This window comes from Carex rostrata, chromosome 11 (assembly GCF_964058835.1).
Source record: "Carex rostrata chromosome 11, lpCarRost1.2, whole genome shotgun sequence".
In the NCBI taxonomy this organism is placed as follows: domain Eukaryota; kingdom Viridiplantae; phylum Streptophyta; class Magnoliopsida; order Poales; family Cyperaceae; genus Carex; species Carex rostrata.
The window spans coordinates 7,461,999-7,474,839 of NC_135928.1; the positions used below are offsets into that span (position 1 = coordinate 7,461,999).

At 37.6% G+C, this 12,841-nt stretch overlaps 1 protein-coding gene across 2 annotated transcripts; it reads left to right on the top strand.

The window, feature by feature from the left end:
* Positions 1–305: 305 nt before the first annotated feature.
* LOC144561604 (vacuolar-sorting protein BRO1-like) lies at positions 306–12,432 on the top strand. Of its 2 annotated transcripts, XM_078310616.1 has the most exons (9): positions 6,347–6,404; positions 6,591–7,349; positions 7,654–8,601; positions 9,048–9,137; positions 9,272–9,340; positions 9,479–9,616; positions 9,844–9,892; positions 11,879–11,982; positions 12,075–12,432. In XM_078310616.1, the coding sequence occupies exons 2-9, from the start codon at positions 6,708–6,710 to the stop codon at positions 12,189–12,191; spliced, it is 2,157 nt and encodes a 718-aa protein (XP_078166742.1). In that variant the 5' UTR covers positions 6,347–6,404; positions 6,591–6,707; the 3' UTR covers positions 12,192–12,432. The 2 variants fall into 2 exon arrangements, with proteins under 2 accessions (XP_078166741.1, XP_078166742.1); XM_078310615.1 differs by lacking the exons at positions 6,347–6,404; positions 6,591–7,349; positions 7,654–8,601; ... (1 more) ...; positions 9,272–9,340; positions 9,479–9,616 and adding exons at positions 306–965; positions 1,664–2,611; positions 2,882–2,971; positions 3,147–3,218; positions 3,366–3,503.
* Positions 12,433–12,841: the final 409 nt, after the last annotated feature.

Below are 12,841 nucleotides of genomic sequence, written 5' to 3' on the forward strand. Positions count from 1 at the left end.
GATTCCGGCCAGTCCATAGATTAAAGAATTCATATCACCTGAGTTAACTTAAAATTTGGTTTTATATCAGGACCGTCCGATATTTTAGCAAGAATATTGAAGGTCTCCCGTGCATTCCATCTCAGATCGGATTGCCCAGATTATGATCATACGGTTCGAATCTAAACTCAAAATTTGAGATACTTTAGAGTATTGAACTCATGGTTGAAATGCGCGCGCGCGTCTGGTCGTCAAGGAGACCTGGTTTTGAACTAAAAGTCTTTAAACCCCACTCGAGAGACAACTACAAACAAACCACCAAAGGGAAGACCAGCATTCCAGCAATGGCCTTCACCTCCTCTCAGGCGATGCCAATGCTCTCCGTACCAGAGAAGAAGACCTCTTTCCTGGACCTCCAAAAGTTCCTTTTCGATCACATCTCCTCCAATTTCTCCTCCCATGACGCCTCCGCGTCTGAGCGGGAGCTCAAACACGTCCGTCAGATGCGATCAGATTTAGAGAAGCAACGAAACCCGTCTTCTTCCTCCGCCAGTTTCCACCTCGATCTCCTTCTCCAGTACTACCGTGCTATTTGTGTTATAGAGCGCCGGCTTGACTGTGTCAACTCCATCCCCTTCACTTGGCAAGACGCTTTCAGATCAAACAAGAAATCCAGTCTGCAATCGATCGATTTCGAGAAGGCGGCAATTTTGTTCAACATTGGTGCAGTGTATTCGCAAATAGGATGCATGACTGAGAGAAACACGGAGGAGGGGAGGAAGGCCGCGTATGTGGAGTTTCAGAAGGCCGCTGGTGTGTTTAGGTTGTTGAAGGAGAATGCTGTGGTGGGGGCCACGGTAGATTTGACTGCCGAGTGTGCAGGTATGTTAGAGATACTGATGCTGGCTCAGGCACAGGAGTGTATGTTTGACAAGGCCATTGCAGATTCCAAGGGTGTTACACTCTGCTCAAAAGTAGCAAAACAGGTAGGTTTGCATTTGTTCTTTTCTCCCTTTTACTGTTTTACATTAACATTGATACGAAATTATCGGGTCTATAGTCAGGGATGTAAAATAGTCACCCTTTGACTGGATACATCATGGCACGGTCCCCGTGCCGTGACCATTCACGTGATGTAACCATCCTTCGAAAAATTGGCACGACACAGCACACGAATTGGTCCCAACATGGCACACACATGGTCAGGACCATTAGATTTTGATATAATGGTGAATTTTGAGTAAACTAAGTTAAATTATGAAAAAAAAATAGTTAAACATGACAATTCACTTTTGGACACAACAAGTGGTCACGGTGTGACTAACATGCCATGACGGTCCATCCCAATTTGGTCGCAGCATGACAAGTAAAAATCTGACTTGGTCACGACAGGACAGGTGATCCAAGACACGGCACGGCACGGCATTTATTTACATCCCTATCTATAGTTCATATTTTTCCAACACTTTTTTAAACTGTTTCTTCAATTAAATAGGTTGTTTAATTTTGGTGTGTTAGCTTGGAAGAGGCTTTAGAATGGTCAGAAGATCCACATACTAGTTATTGTTGCCCATTTCTTAGTGCTTACCTTGAAATTTCTGTAATGTTTTGACTGATGTCATTATAGAATTCTATCCTGCATGTTGTCTTTTAATAATAATTTTTATTTGGCTGGATCTGACAGGCTGGTAACTTCTACATCGAGGCATACTCAGCTCTAACTTTGCCACCACTTGACCAACATTTCGATCGAGCATGGATCTCACATGTCCAGTTAAAAACTGCCTATTTCTACGCTGAGGCGGTCTCTTTGTATTGCATAGATCTTCATCTAAATGAAGACATTGGACAGGAAATAGCTCGGCTGAAACTCTCAATCAGCTCGCTTTCTGATGTGAAGAAATCAGCGAAGGGAGCCCCATCTTCTTTACTTGAAGCTGCATCTAAATTGGAGACCAAAATGAAGCAGAACCTTGAGACAGCAGTCAAGGAAAACAACCAAATCTACTTGATGCAGATCACGCCTGTCAATTCTTTATCAGAGCTACCAGCTGCAGTTTTGGCTCAGCCCGCTCCGGTCGAGGGTTTGGATATGAGTAATGAGACTCTTTTCTCCAATCTCATATCTGAATCTAATAAGAAGGCTCTGACTAAGTATACTGAAATGATTGATGATGTCCTCCAAAGCCAATTGGACAAGATCAAGCTAGCAAAAGATGTTTGTAAGGGAAAATTACAGGAAATGGGTCTACCTGATTCAATCGTTGCTGTAGAAACTGATTGTACTATACCTGCCGAGCTGAAGGCTCAGGTTGAGGCGATACAGGACAGAGATGGATCGGGTGGGCTACAAGTGTTGCTGCGGCAACTGATGGATTTAAGGAAGGTTAATCTTGAATTAACTGAGCAAATGGAGGAGATGTTGCAGAACGAAGAGAAAGAGGATTGTCAGTACCGGGACCAGTACAAGGAGAAGTGGAATCGGCCTGAATCTGGTGTGCTGGCTAAGGAAATAAGAGACATGCTCAGTAAATATACTGAAAATCTTAGAGAAGCAGGAGTTAGTGATCTAAAAATTGAACAATCTATGAGTGAGAATTTTGGAATCTTGGTGATTCTTGATATTCAGCTGGTAAGTTTTTTCGGATTAGATGTTTCTTTTCTACAAGATCTGCTCTTTGTGATATATTTCTATTTCAATGCCCAATGAAATTATTTAATCTAGTATCCGTGCTTAATGAAATGATCTAATCTCACAGTAATGAACATTGCTGTTAACAATGGAACATATTATTAGGATTAGAATTTGCGGAAGAGCTCCTTGAATTAAAGTGTGCTGTCTAGGTTCTCTACTCTCTTGCAAATTTATATCTGTACTTGAGCTATGAATTATTGATAACAGATTGAATCAACACTCCCAAGTCTTCCATGGCCTGTCACCTATGTGGATGGAAGTGAGGATAGGACTCTAAGCACCCTCAAACTAAGCTTGGTAAATGTTTTAGTCATTATATTTTCTTGTTTTCTCTTTATTTAATTACAATGTGCTTTTGTATTTAGTTCTAAGTTGGTTAGTTTTTACCAACCAAAAGTGAAAATTTGGGAAGTATATTGAGTGCTTTACAAAGAGTCAGTTGTTTTAACGCCAATTTATCTTGCTTTTGTAGACAAAACTGGAGACTCTTGAGGCAAAACTTAAAAGCCTTGAAGAAAACCTGAAAGAGCTGAAGAAGCAAAAGGTCAAACTTAGTTTTGCACATTATTATTCTTTCAATTTACATCAAGAATGATTACAGCGGAGTTCAATGTGCCATTCTATAACTCTTTTCTTTTCTTCGGGCCACGCCTATTTGGAAAATTAATTGAACTTCTATTGTTTATTTTAGGATGATATTCTACCTAAGTTGCTTGGAGGTGCTTCATTAGAGAAGGTGTTGGAGGAAGAGAGAGAAAAATTTAATCCAATTTGTGAAGAAATCAGCAAGCATATTGAGATGGTGGAACAATTGTTGCTTGAAATTCAGGTAGTATTCACTCCTATTATTAATAAAAACTCTTCATAATGATTTCTCTAGCTGAATATGATTTGTGAAGTAGAAGCCATGCTATACTTTTCAGAGCTTACCAGTTACCACAAAGGACGTTAGAAAAGGGAATTTCAGAACAGAAACTAGAACAAATTTATTTTTTGATTCGAAACAAAAGAATTGATGTCTTTATGTGTATTATATAAACTAATGGTAATGTGCATTTTGCAGGCCCAAAATAACAAGTTTGTGACTCACTTTAGACCCAATGAGTACATAAGTGAGCTCTCTCTCTCTCTCTCTCTTATTCTTTTCTTGCACGTCATTTTTTTTTGTACTTACTCTGCTATGTTTCTGGTACATTTATCAAGGTAGATTGTAAGTCTTACCTTCACTAAACCTTTATGTTAAGAAATCAGTAGCATCTCCATAACAGTTATGCCATTTTTTTTCCCTTCCCCATATGCAAATATCTATTGATGAAACTTACTCAGATATGATGGTTGCATTAAATATTTTGTATATGTATCTCCTGAAATTAAACTGATAATGGTTTACTCATTACGGAAAGCTACATCTTAAACACTATGGGTGTGTTTCGTCAGAAGAATAGTGTAAAAATTGTGTTATTGAGGTTAGTATAAGAATCGTGCAAAAATAGTGCTAATAATGATGTTAGAAAAGTTTTGATTTTGTACAAACCGCAATTTGTAAATGTTGTTTGAATTTCATAATTCAGAATAGTGTTAATCTGAAAAGTTTTTATCACATCTTCAGATTAACACTATTCTGAATTATGGAATTCAAACAAAATGTACATGTTGCAGTCTGTACAAAATCAACACTTTTCTAACACCATTGTTAGCACTACTACACAATGTTGGGTTAGTAAAATAGTTGTAATCCAATGCTATTCTGGGAAGAGAGAAATATGTTCAGATACATCCAAAGTAAAAATAGCAGTACCTTTTCTGGATTAGCACGATTCTCAAAGCATCCAAACATACCCAATGAGGCTTTCAGTTTTCTTTTTCACTTCAATGTGAACGAGCATAATAGTTCACGTACATATGTTGAAAGTGTATATACCAAAATCCTTGGGCTCCTTTTGGTCATCTTTGGGTTCAGATCATTATGTTTCAGTTTATTAAAGTACAGTCCTTTGGTTTGCATATTCTAGGTCCTGATTTATTTGGCTTTAGGTTGCTCTGGTTGGTGGGTTCAGGTATCAGATCAGCCTGTCTTGACAAGTTGGGGTTTATTTTACATCCAGAACTAATTTTTTTCCTCTTTTCAATCAGATTGAGTTATAAGCAGGTTTGGTTTGCATGCCAGGTGGGTCATGTTAGGGCTAGGAAGGTTCAGGTTTAGTTACGTTTGATAGCTCGGGTTGTGAGTTTCCTAGCTTAGGGTCTTGGATTGTTGACTTCATATCACCTGAGTTAACTCAAATTTGGAGTTTAGAGCCGGACTGTCCGATCTACTTTAGCACGAATATTTAAGGAGCCCATGGATTCCACCTCGGGTCGGATTGGCTCGGGTTCTGATCGGACGGTCTGAATTTAAACTCAAAATTTGAGTTACTTGAGGATCTAGACTCAAATATTATTGGGTGAGGTTGACATAGAGCAACAAATAACAAGGCAATTTTTTTTTTTCAGTTTCTTTGAAAACTCTAGAGCAAATCCCCACTGCTGTTGCTAAATTTCGTGAAATTAAGGAGAACCTAAAAGAAGGCATCAAGTTCTACGTATCACTACAGGTACAGATCAAATTACTAAGCAAGTTGTATATGGAACATATGAGATGTCCTCTCCAACTTTTAACTCCTCTTTGTAGGCTGTAGCTGTACTAATCCAAATTTATTATAACTAAACAGGAAGCTTTGGATACGTTAAAGCAACGAACTAGTGACTTTGTCATGACAAGAGGTATGCAGTGCCATGAAATGGAAGAAATCCTGAAGCAGCCAGGTGGGTGGAGATTATATTAATTGTGCATAATTAAAGCAACTATTGTTGAATTTATGCCTTTCTGTGTAATTGGACGTGTCTTCCATTCAGTCTATGAGTTCAACTGTGTGTGCTGTTCCAATTATAAATTTGTAATTGATGTCTCTGTATACGCCATTATTTTTTTTTCAATTTGTTCAGAAATAAATTGTTTTTACATTCATTAGCACCATAGTTCTATTTTTTTTTTTGTAATTATGAACACAAGTTGGATATATACTTCATTGTTTTCCTCTATTCTTGTTCTTTCTTCTGTGATTCTACTTGGAAATTAGGGATACGATACGACACATTATTCCGCATCCAAGTTGGTTGTTTAATGCTCTTCAGTTCAGAGATTATCAGAGGACGACAAAACCAGACTTGAATCTACGTAGCTTCTCAACTCCAAAAGTGCTAGTTAAAAAAATCCAGGCAATGTTATAGTTTCGGATCAATGGTTTACTTTACTGATCGGACCGGTGAGCTAAATAGCTGATATTTTAAAATATTTAAAAATAGAAAATGCTACGTATATTGTATTACTGTGCAAATGAGGAAATAATATCGCTAATTATTTGCATGTTTTAATTTGTTTCCAATTCTACAAGAGGAGAGGAAAAAGATCTAAAATAAACGAGATGCCTGCAGAATTGCAGATATATATAATTTAAGGAATTTGATTGAACCGGGTTTTCTAAACAGTTTAACTGAATTTTTCTCAAAAGAACCGGTCATAGACCCGGTTTTTATCGGTTCATAAATCATAAGTATATACTGTCCGGTCCGATTCGATAACACTGAATCCAGGAATTTACCGCGCGCCATATATGCCATTTTTTTTGGCGATAGTTCCTGTAAACATCATGTTGCCACTTTGGCGCTCCAGCTAGCGGCACAAGGGAAGGTGTCCGGTGCGTATCCTCTGAGATATCTCATATTTTGCTTGACCGACGTGTCCGGTGCCTATTCGGAGGTAACGTGGGGGCCAGTATTATTTGAGCTTTGAGATTCGCGCAGAGCGTATTTAAACGGTTGAGATTTTCCAAAAAGTCACGCAAAATATGAGATATCGAGGATGCGAATTCGGAAGGTTACGACTTTGAGCACCGGGTGGTCCGATGAACATCAGACCAAATTCTGAACTATAATCTTTAAGCCACAGTCGAGAGACGACTACAAACAAAACACTTCAAAGGGAAGACCAGCAATGGCCTCGACCTCCTCTCAGGTAGTGATGCCGATGCTATCCGTACCAGAAAAGAAGACCTCTTTCCTTGACCTCCACAAGTTCCTTCGCGATCACATCTCCTCCAATTTCTCCTCCCATGACGCCTCCGCGTCAGAGCGAGAGCTCAGTCTCGTCCATCAGATGCGATCCGATTTAGCGAAGCAACAAACCCCCCCTCCCTCCGCCGGTTCCCGACTCGATCTCCTCCTCCAATACTACCGCGCTATTTCTGTGATCGAGCGCCGGCTCGGCTGTGACGACTCCATCCCTTTCACTTGGCACGACGCCTTCAGGTCAAACAAGAAATCCAGTCTGAAATCGATCGATTTCGAGAAGGCGTCAATTTTGTTCAACATCGGTGCAGTGCATTCGCAAATCGGAAGCATGGCTGAAAGAGACACGGTGGAGGGGAGGAAGATTGCATATGCGGAGTTTCAGAAAGCCGCTGGTGTGTTTAGGTTGTTGAAGGAGAATGCTGTGACAGGGGCCACGGTCGATGTGACTGCCGAGTGCGCAGGTATGTTAGAGATACTGATGCTGGCTCAGGCACAGGAGTGTATGTTTGACAAGGTCATGGCAGATTCCAAGGGTGTCACGCTCTGCTCAAAAGTAGCAAAACAGGTAGGTTTGCATTTGTTATTTTACTCCCTTTTACATTAACTTTGATACGAATTATCAGTTCTATAGTTCATATTTTTCCACTACGTTTTCAAACTGCTTTTTCACTTAGATAGGTTGTTTGATATTGGTGTGTTAGCTTGGAAGAGGCTTTAGAATGGTCAGAAGATCCACTTACTAGTTATTGTTGCCCTTTGCTTAGTGCTTACCTTGAAATTATTTAATGTTTGGACCAATTTCATTATAGAATTCTATCCTGCATGTTGTCTTTTAAGAATAATAATATTTGTTTGGATGGATTTGACAGGCCGGTAAATTTTATGATGAGGCGTACTCAGCTCTAACTGTGCCACCACTTGACCAACATTTCGATCGAGCATGGGTCTCACATGTCCAGTTAAAAACTGCCTATTTCTACACTGAGGCGGTCTCTTTGTATTGCATAGATCTTCATCAAAAAGAAGACATTGGACAGGAAATAGCTCGGCTAAAACTCTCAATCAGCTCCCTTTCTGATGCGAAGAGATCAGCAAAGGGAGCCCCATCTTCTCTATTTGAAGCTGTATCGAAATTGGAGACCAAAATTAACCAGAACCTTGAGACGGCTGTCAAGGAAAACAACCATGTCTACTTGATGCGGGTCACGCCTGTTAGTTCTTTGTCAGAGCTTCCAGCCGCAGTTTTGGCTCAGCCTGCTCCGGTCGAGGGTCTGGATATAAGTAGTGAGACTCTTTTCTCAAATCTCATATCTGAATCTGGTAGGAAGTCTCTGACTAAGTATACTGAAATGGTTGATGATGTCCTCCGAACCCAGTTGGATAAGATTAAGCTAGCAAAAGAGGTTTGTAAGGTAAAATTACAGGAAATGGATCTATTTAATTCAATCGGTGCTGTAGAAAATGGTTCTACTGTACCTGCTGAGCTGAAGGCTCAAGTCGAGGCAATACAGGACAGAGGTGGACCGGGTGGGCTAAAAGTGGAGCTGCAGCAACTGAAGGATTTAAGGAGGGTCAATCTTGAATTAATGGTGCAAATGGAGGAGATGTTGCAGAAGGAAGAGAGAGAGGATTCTCAGTACCGGGCCCGGTACAAGGAGAAATGGAACCGGCCTGAATCTGGTGCGTTGGCTAAGAACATAAGAGATGTGCTCAGTAAATATTCTGAAAATCTTAAAGAAGCGGGGGTTAGTGATCTAAAAATTGAACGATCTATGAGTGAGAATTTTGGAATTTTGGCGATTCTTGATAATGAGCCGGTAAGTTTTTCAGTTTAGATGTTTCTTTTCTACAAGATCTGCCTTTTGTGATATATTTCTATTTCAATGCCAAATGAAATTTTTTAATCTGATATCCATGCTTAATAATGGTCTAATCTCACAGTAATGAACATGCTGTTAACCTGCTTTACTTGCACTTTAGGGAATATTTTATATCAGTATACATAATTTATGTAGAGGTGTTGTACAGATTTTTTTTTTCAATGGAATTGTTTTTTTTTTTTTTTTGGAAAGGTTGGTAGTGATTTTAATGGAATTGTTGGTGAGCAATTAGCTCACTGACCATCAAAAAGAAAAAAAAAACATCGGAACATATTACTAGGATTAGGATTTGTAGAAGAGCTCCTTGAATTAAAGTGTGATGTTGAGGTTCTACTCTCCTGCAAATTCATATTTGTACTTGATCTATGAATTATTGATAACAGATAGAATCGGCACTCCCAAGTCTTGCAAGGCCTGCCATTTATGTGGATGGAAGTGAGGATAGGACTCTTGGTACCCTCAAACTAAGCTTGGTAAATATTTTAGTCATTATATTTTCTTTTTTTCTCTTTATTTAATTACAATCTGCTTTTGTATTGAGCTCGAAATTAGTCATTGCTTTACAAAAAATCAGTTGTTTTGATGCCAATTTATCTTGCTTTTGTAGACAAAACTGGAGACTCTTGAGGCTCAACTGGAAAGCCTTGAAAAAAACCTGAAGGAGTTGAAGGAAAAGGTCGAACTTAGTTTTGCACAATATTACTGTTTCAATTTACATCAAGAATGATTACAGTGGAGTTATCTGTAGGTCTTTCTTTTCTTTGGGCCAAACATATTTTGGAAACTTGATCGAACTTCTATTGTTTGTTTTCAGGATGATATTCTACCTAAGTTGCTAGGAGGTGCTTCATCAGAGGAGTTGTTCAAAGAAGAAATTAAAAAATATAATCCAATTTGTGAAGAAATTAGCAAGCATATTCAGATGGGGGAACAATTGTTGCTTCAAATTCAGGTAGTATCTGCTCCGTTGTTATCAATATAAACTCTTCATAACGATTTCTCTAGCTGAATATAATTTGTGAAAGTAAAAGTCATGCTATATTTTTCAGAGCTTACCACAAAGGACTTTCAAAAAAGGAATATCAGAACAGACATCTCGAAAATTTATTTTTTAAATGAAACAGAGGAGTTGATGTTGTTTTGTGTACTATATAAACTAATGTAATGTGCATTTTGCAGGCCCAAAATATCGAGTTTGTGACTCAGTTTAGACTTGTTGAGTACAAAAGTGAGCGCTCTCTCTCTCTCATTTTTTTCTTGCACGTTCTTTTTTTTGTTTTTTGTAATTACTCTGTTATGTTTCTGGTACATTTTAGCAAGGTAGATTGTAAGTCTTACCCTCACTGAGCCTTTATGTTAAGAAATCAGCAGCATCTCCATACAAGGATGCCAGTTTTGTTGCCTTCCCCATATGCACTTTGTGTTGATGGAATTATTATGATATTATGGTTGCATTAACTATTTTGTATATGTATATCCTGAAATTAAACCGATAATGTTGGGTTAGTGAAGTAGTTGTAATCCAATTCTATTATGGGAAGAGAGAAATATGATTGGATACATCCAAACAAAAATTGTAGAACCATTTCCGGGTTAGCACTATACTCAAAGCATCTAAACATACCCAACAAGGCTGTCAATTTTCTTTTTCACCTCAATGTGAATAAGCATAATAGTTCACGTATGTTGAAAGTGTATAGATCAAAATCCTTTAGGCTCCATTTAGTACTTCTTTGTTTTGGAATAAGGTGGAAGAAGATATCTTTGGGACAAATTCTTCTTCGACTTTATTCAATTATTTTTGGGACAGCCTTTTCTTTCTTTCGGAATAAGGTGAAAATAAAAAGTATCTTTCTAATTATTATAATTATTATTTATTTTTATTTGTTACAAATTAATTCTGGAGGTTAATAACAATAACAGCATAATGATAATGATATGATGATTATCATGACAATAATAATCACAAAAAAATGAAATAACAACAATAATAGTAATAATATATTAATTACAACAAGTAGGACTAGGGTGTTAGTTCGCCATGTCTTTGGTGAGCTTAACTCCAAAATCTATCGGATTGGCTTCAAATGACGAATCCAAACCATTGAAACCGATCTTAATCATGAGTGATGCATTGACCTGCAAAATTCATAAATTTTCAAATTAATTTAGTATAAAGTCAAGTGGTAAAAAATTGATGAAAAATGATTGTATTAAAATCCGCTGATAAACATTATTTTGTTTACAACTTGACTTTATACCAAATTAATTCGAAAAATTAATTTTTTTTGCATGTAAATGCATCATTCGTAGAATTGTTCGGTTTCAATGGTTTAGATTCACCATTTGAAGAAAATCTGATAGGTTTTGGAGTCGATCTCTTAAGAACATCCTATTTGTACTCTAATTGTAACAACTGAACATTATTATAATACTATGAACTATTATTGTTATTATTATTTGATTACTATTATTTTTTTGATATAATATTATTATCATTGTTGTTATAACTATTATAGTTGAAGAAAGATAATTATTAGAGAAAAATGATTAAAAAATTGGAAGACAAGAAAATGAATGACATTTTTGTTATAAAAGGTTCAAGTTTTGGATCTTCTTTCAGAAGATCTCTTCTTCAATCTTATTCCTGATAAGCATCTACTGTACACAAACGAATGCCCACTCCCAAGTCGAAGAGCAAATATGCATGTGAGGTCTGGTCGTTTGGGGCTTGGTCAGTCCTAGCTGGGTCTGGTTTAGATTTTTGTCATCTTTGAGTTCTAATAATTTTGTTTCAGTTAATTTCCAGTCCAAAGTCCTTCGGTTTGCGTTTTCTAGGTCTTGATTTATTTGGGTTTAGGTTGCTCTGGTTGGTGGGTTAAGGTATCAGATCAGCCTTCTAACAAGACGAGTTTTATTTTACATCTGAAAGTAATGTTTTTCCTCTTTTCAATCAGATTGGGTTATGCTGGGTTAAGGAGATTTGGTTTGCATGCCAGTTGGGTCAGGTTAGGTCTAGAAAGGTTCAGGTCTAGTTATGTTTGATAAGCTTGACTTCTGAGTTGCCTGGCCTAGGGTCTTATATTGTTGACTTCTCCAATATATTGTTGGGTCGGATTGAGCTTCAGATTTTGATGGATCCTTTGGCTTGAGATTTTTTTTTTTTAATCGTTCAACGTAGAGCAACAAATAATAATGCATTTTTTATTTTCAGTTTCTTTTGCACAAAATCTAGAACAAATCCGCACTGCTGTTGCCAAGTTTGGTGAAATTAAGGAGAACCTAAGTGAAGGTATCAAGTTCTACGCATCATTACAGGTACAGATCAAATTACTAAGCATGTTGTATATGTCCTCTCCAATATAAACTCTTTGTAGCTGTACTAATCCAATTTTATTATAACTGTCCAGGAAGTTTTGAATAAATTAAAGCAACAAAGTAGTGACTTCGTCATGACAAGAGATATTCAGTGCCAGGAAATGGTAGAAATCCTGAAGAAGCCAGGCTGGAGAATATTTGGGCGGTAGCAATTGTTGTTGAAGTTATACCTTCTTATGTAATTGGACATGTCTTTCATTCGATCTATGAGTTCCGCTGTGTGTGCTGTTCCAACTGTAATTGATGTCTCTGTATATGCGCCGTTATTTTTTAACCTTTGTTCAGAAAGAAATTATTTTTCCATGTATTGTATATTTATTACGCCAAAGCACCATGGTTCTGTTTTTTGTAATTATGAGCATAAGTTGGATACTTCATTATTTTCCTCTATTCTTTTTCTTTCTTCTGTGATTCTAGTTGGAAATTAGGTACACTACACATTATTCCACATTCAAGTTGGTTGTATTATGTTCTTCGGTTTAGAGATTATCAGAGAACGCAACGCATGTTATTAGCTGTAGACGGCATGAATCTACGTGTCATTTTTTTCCGGGCCCAATCTTTGCCTCTTGGGCGCTCCAGCGAGCGGCCCAAGGGAAGGTTCCGAATTCAGCCCTGCACAGTGTAACACACAAGGATTACGATTTTCGACTTGGATTTTTTTGTAGAGGTTTTTTTCTTCTTCTGAATCTTAGAAAGGATCACAGATCACATTGTAAAGTTTGTTGTTCGATGTAAAGAACGAATCACCTCATCTAAAGATCCTAGATTAACAAAAAATAATGATTTTCAATCTATC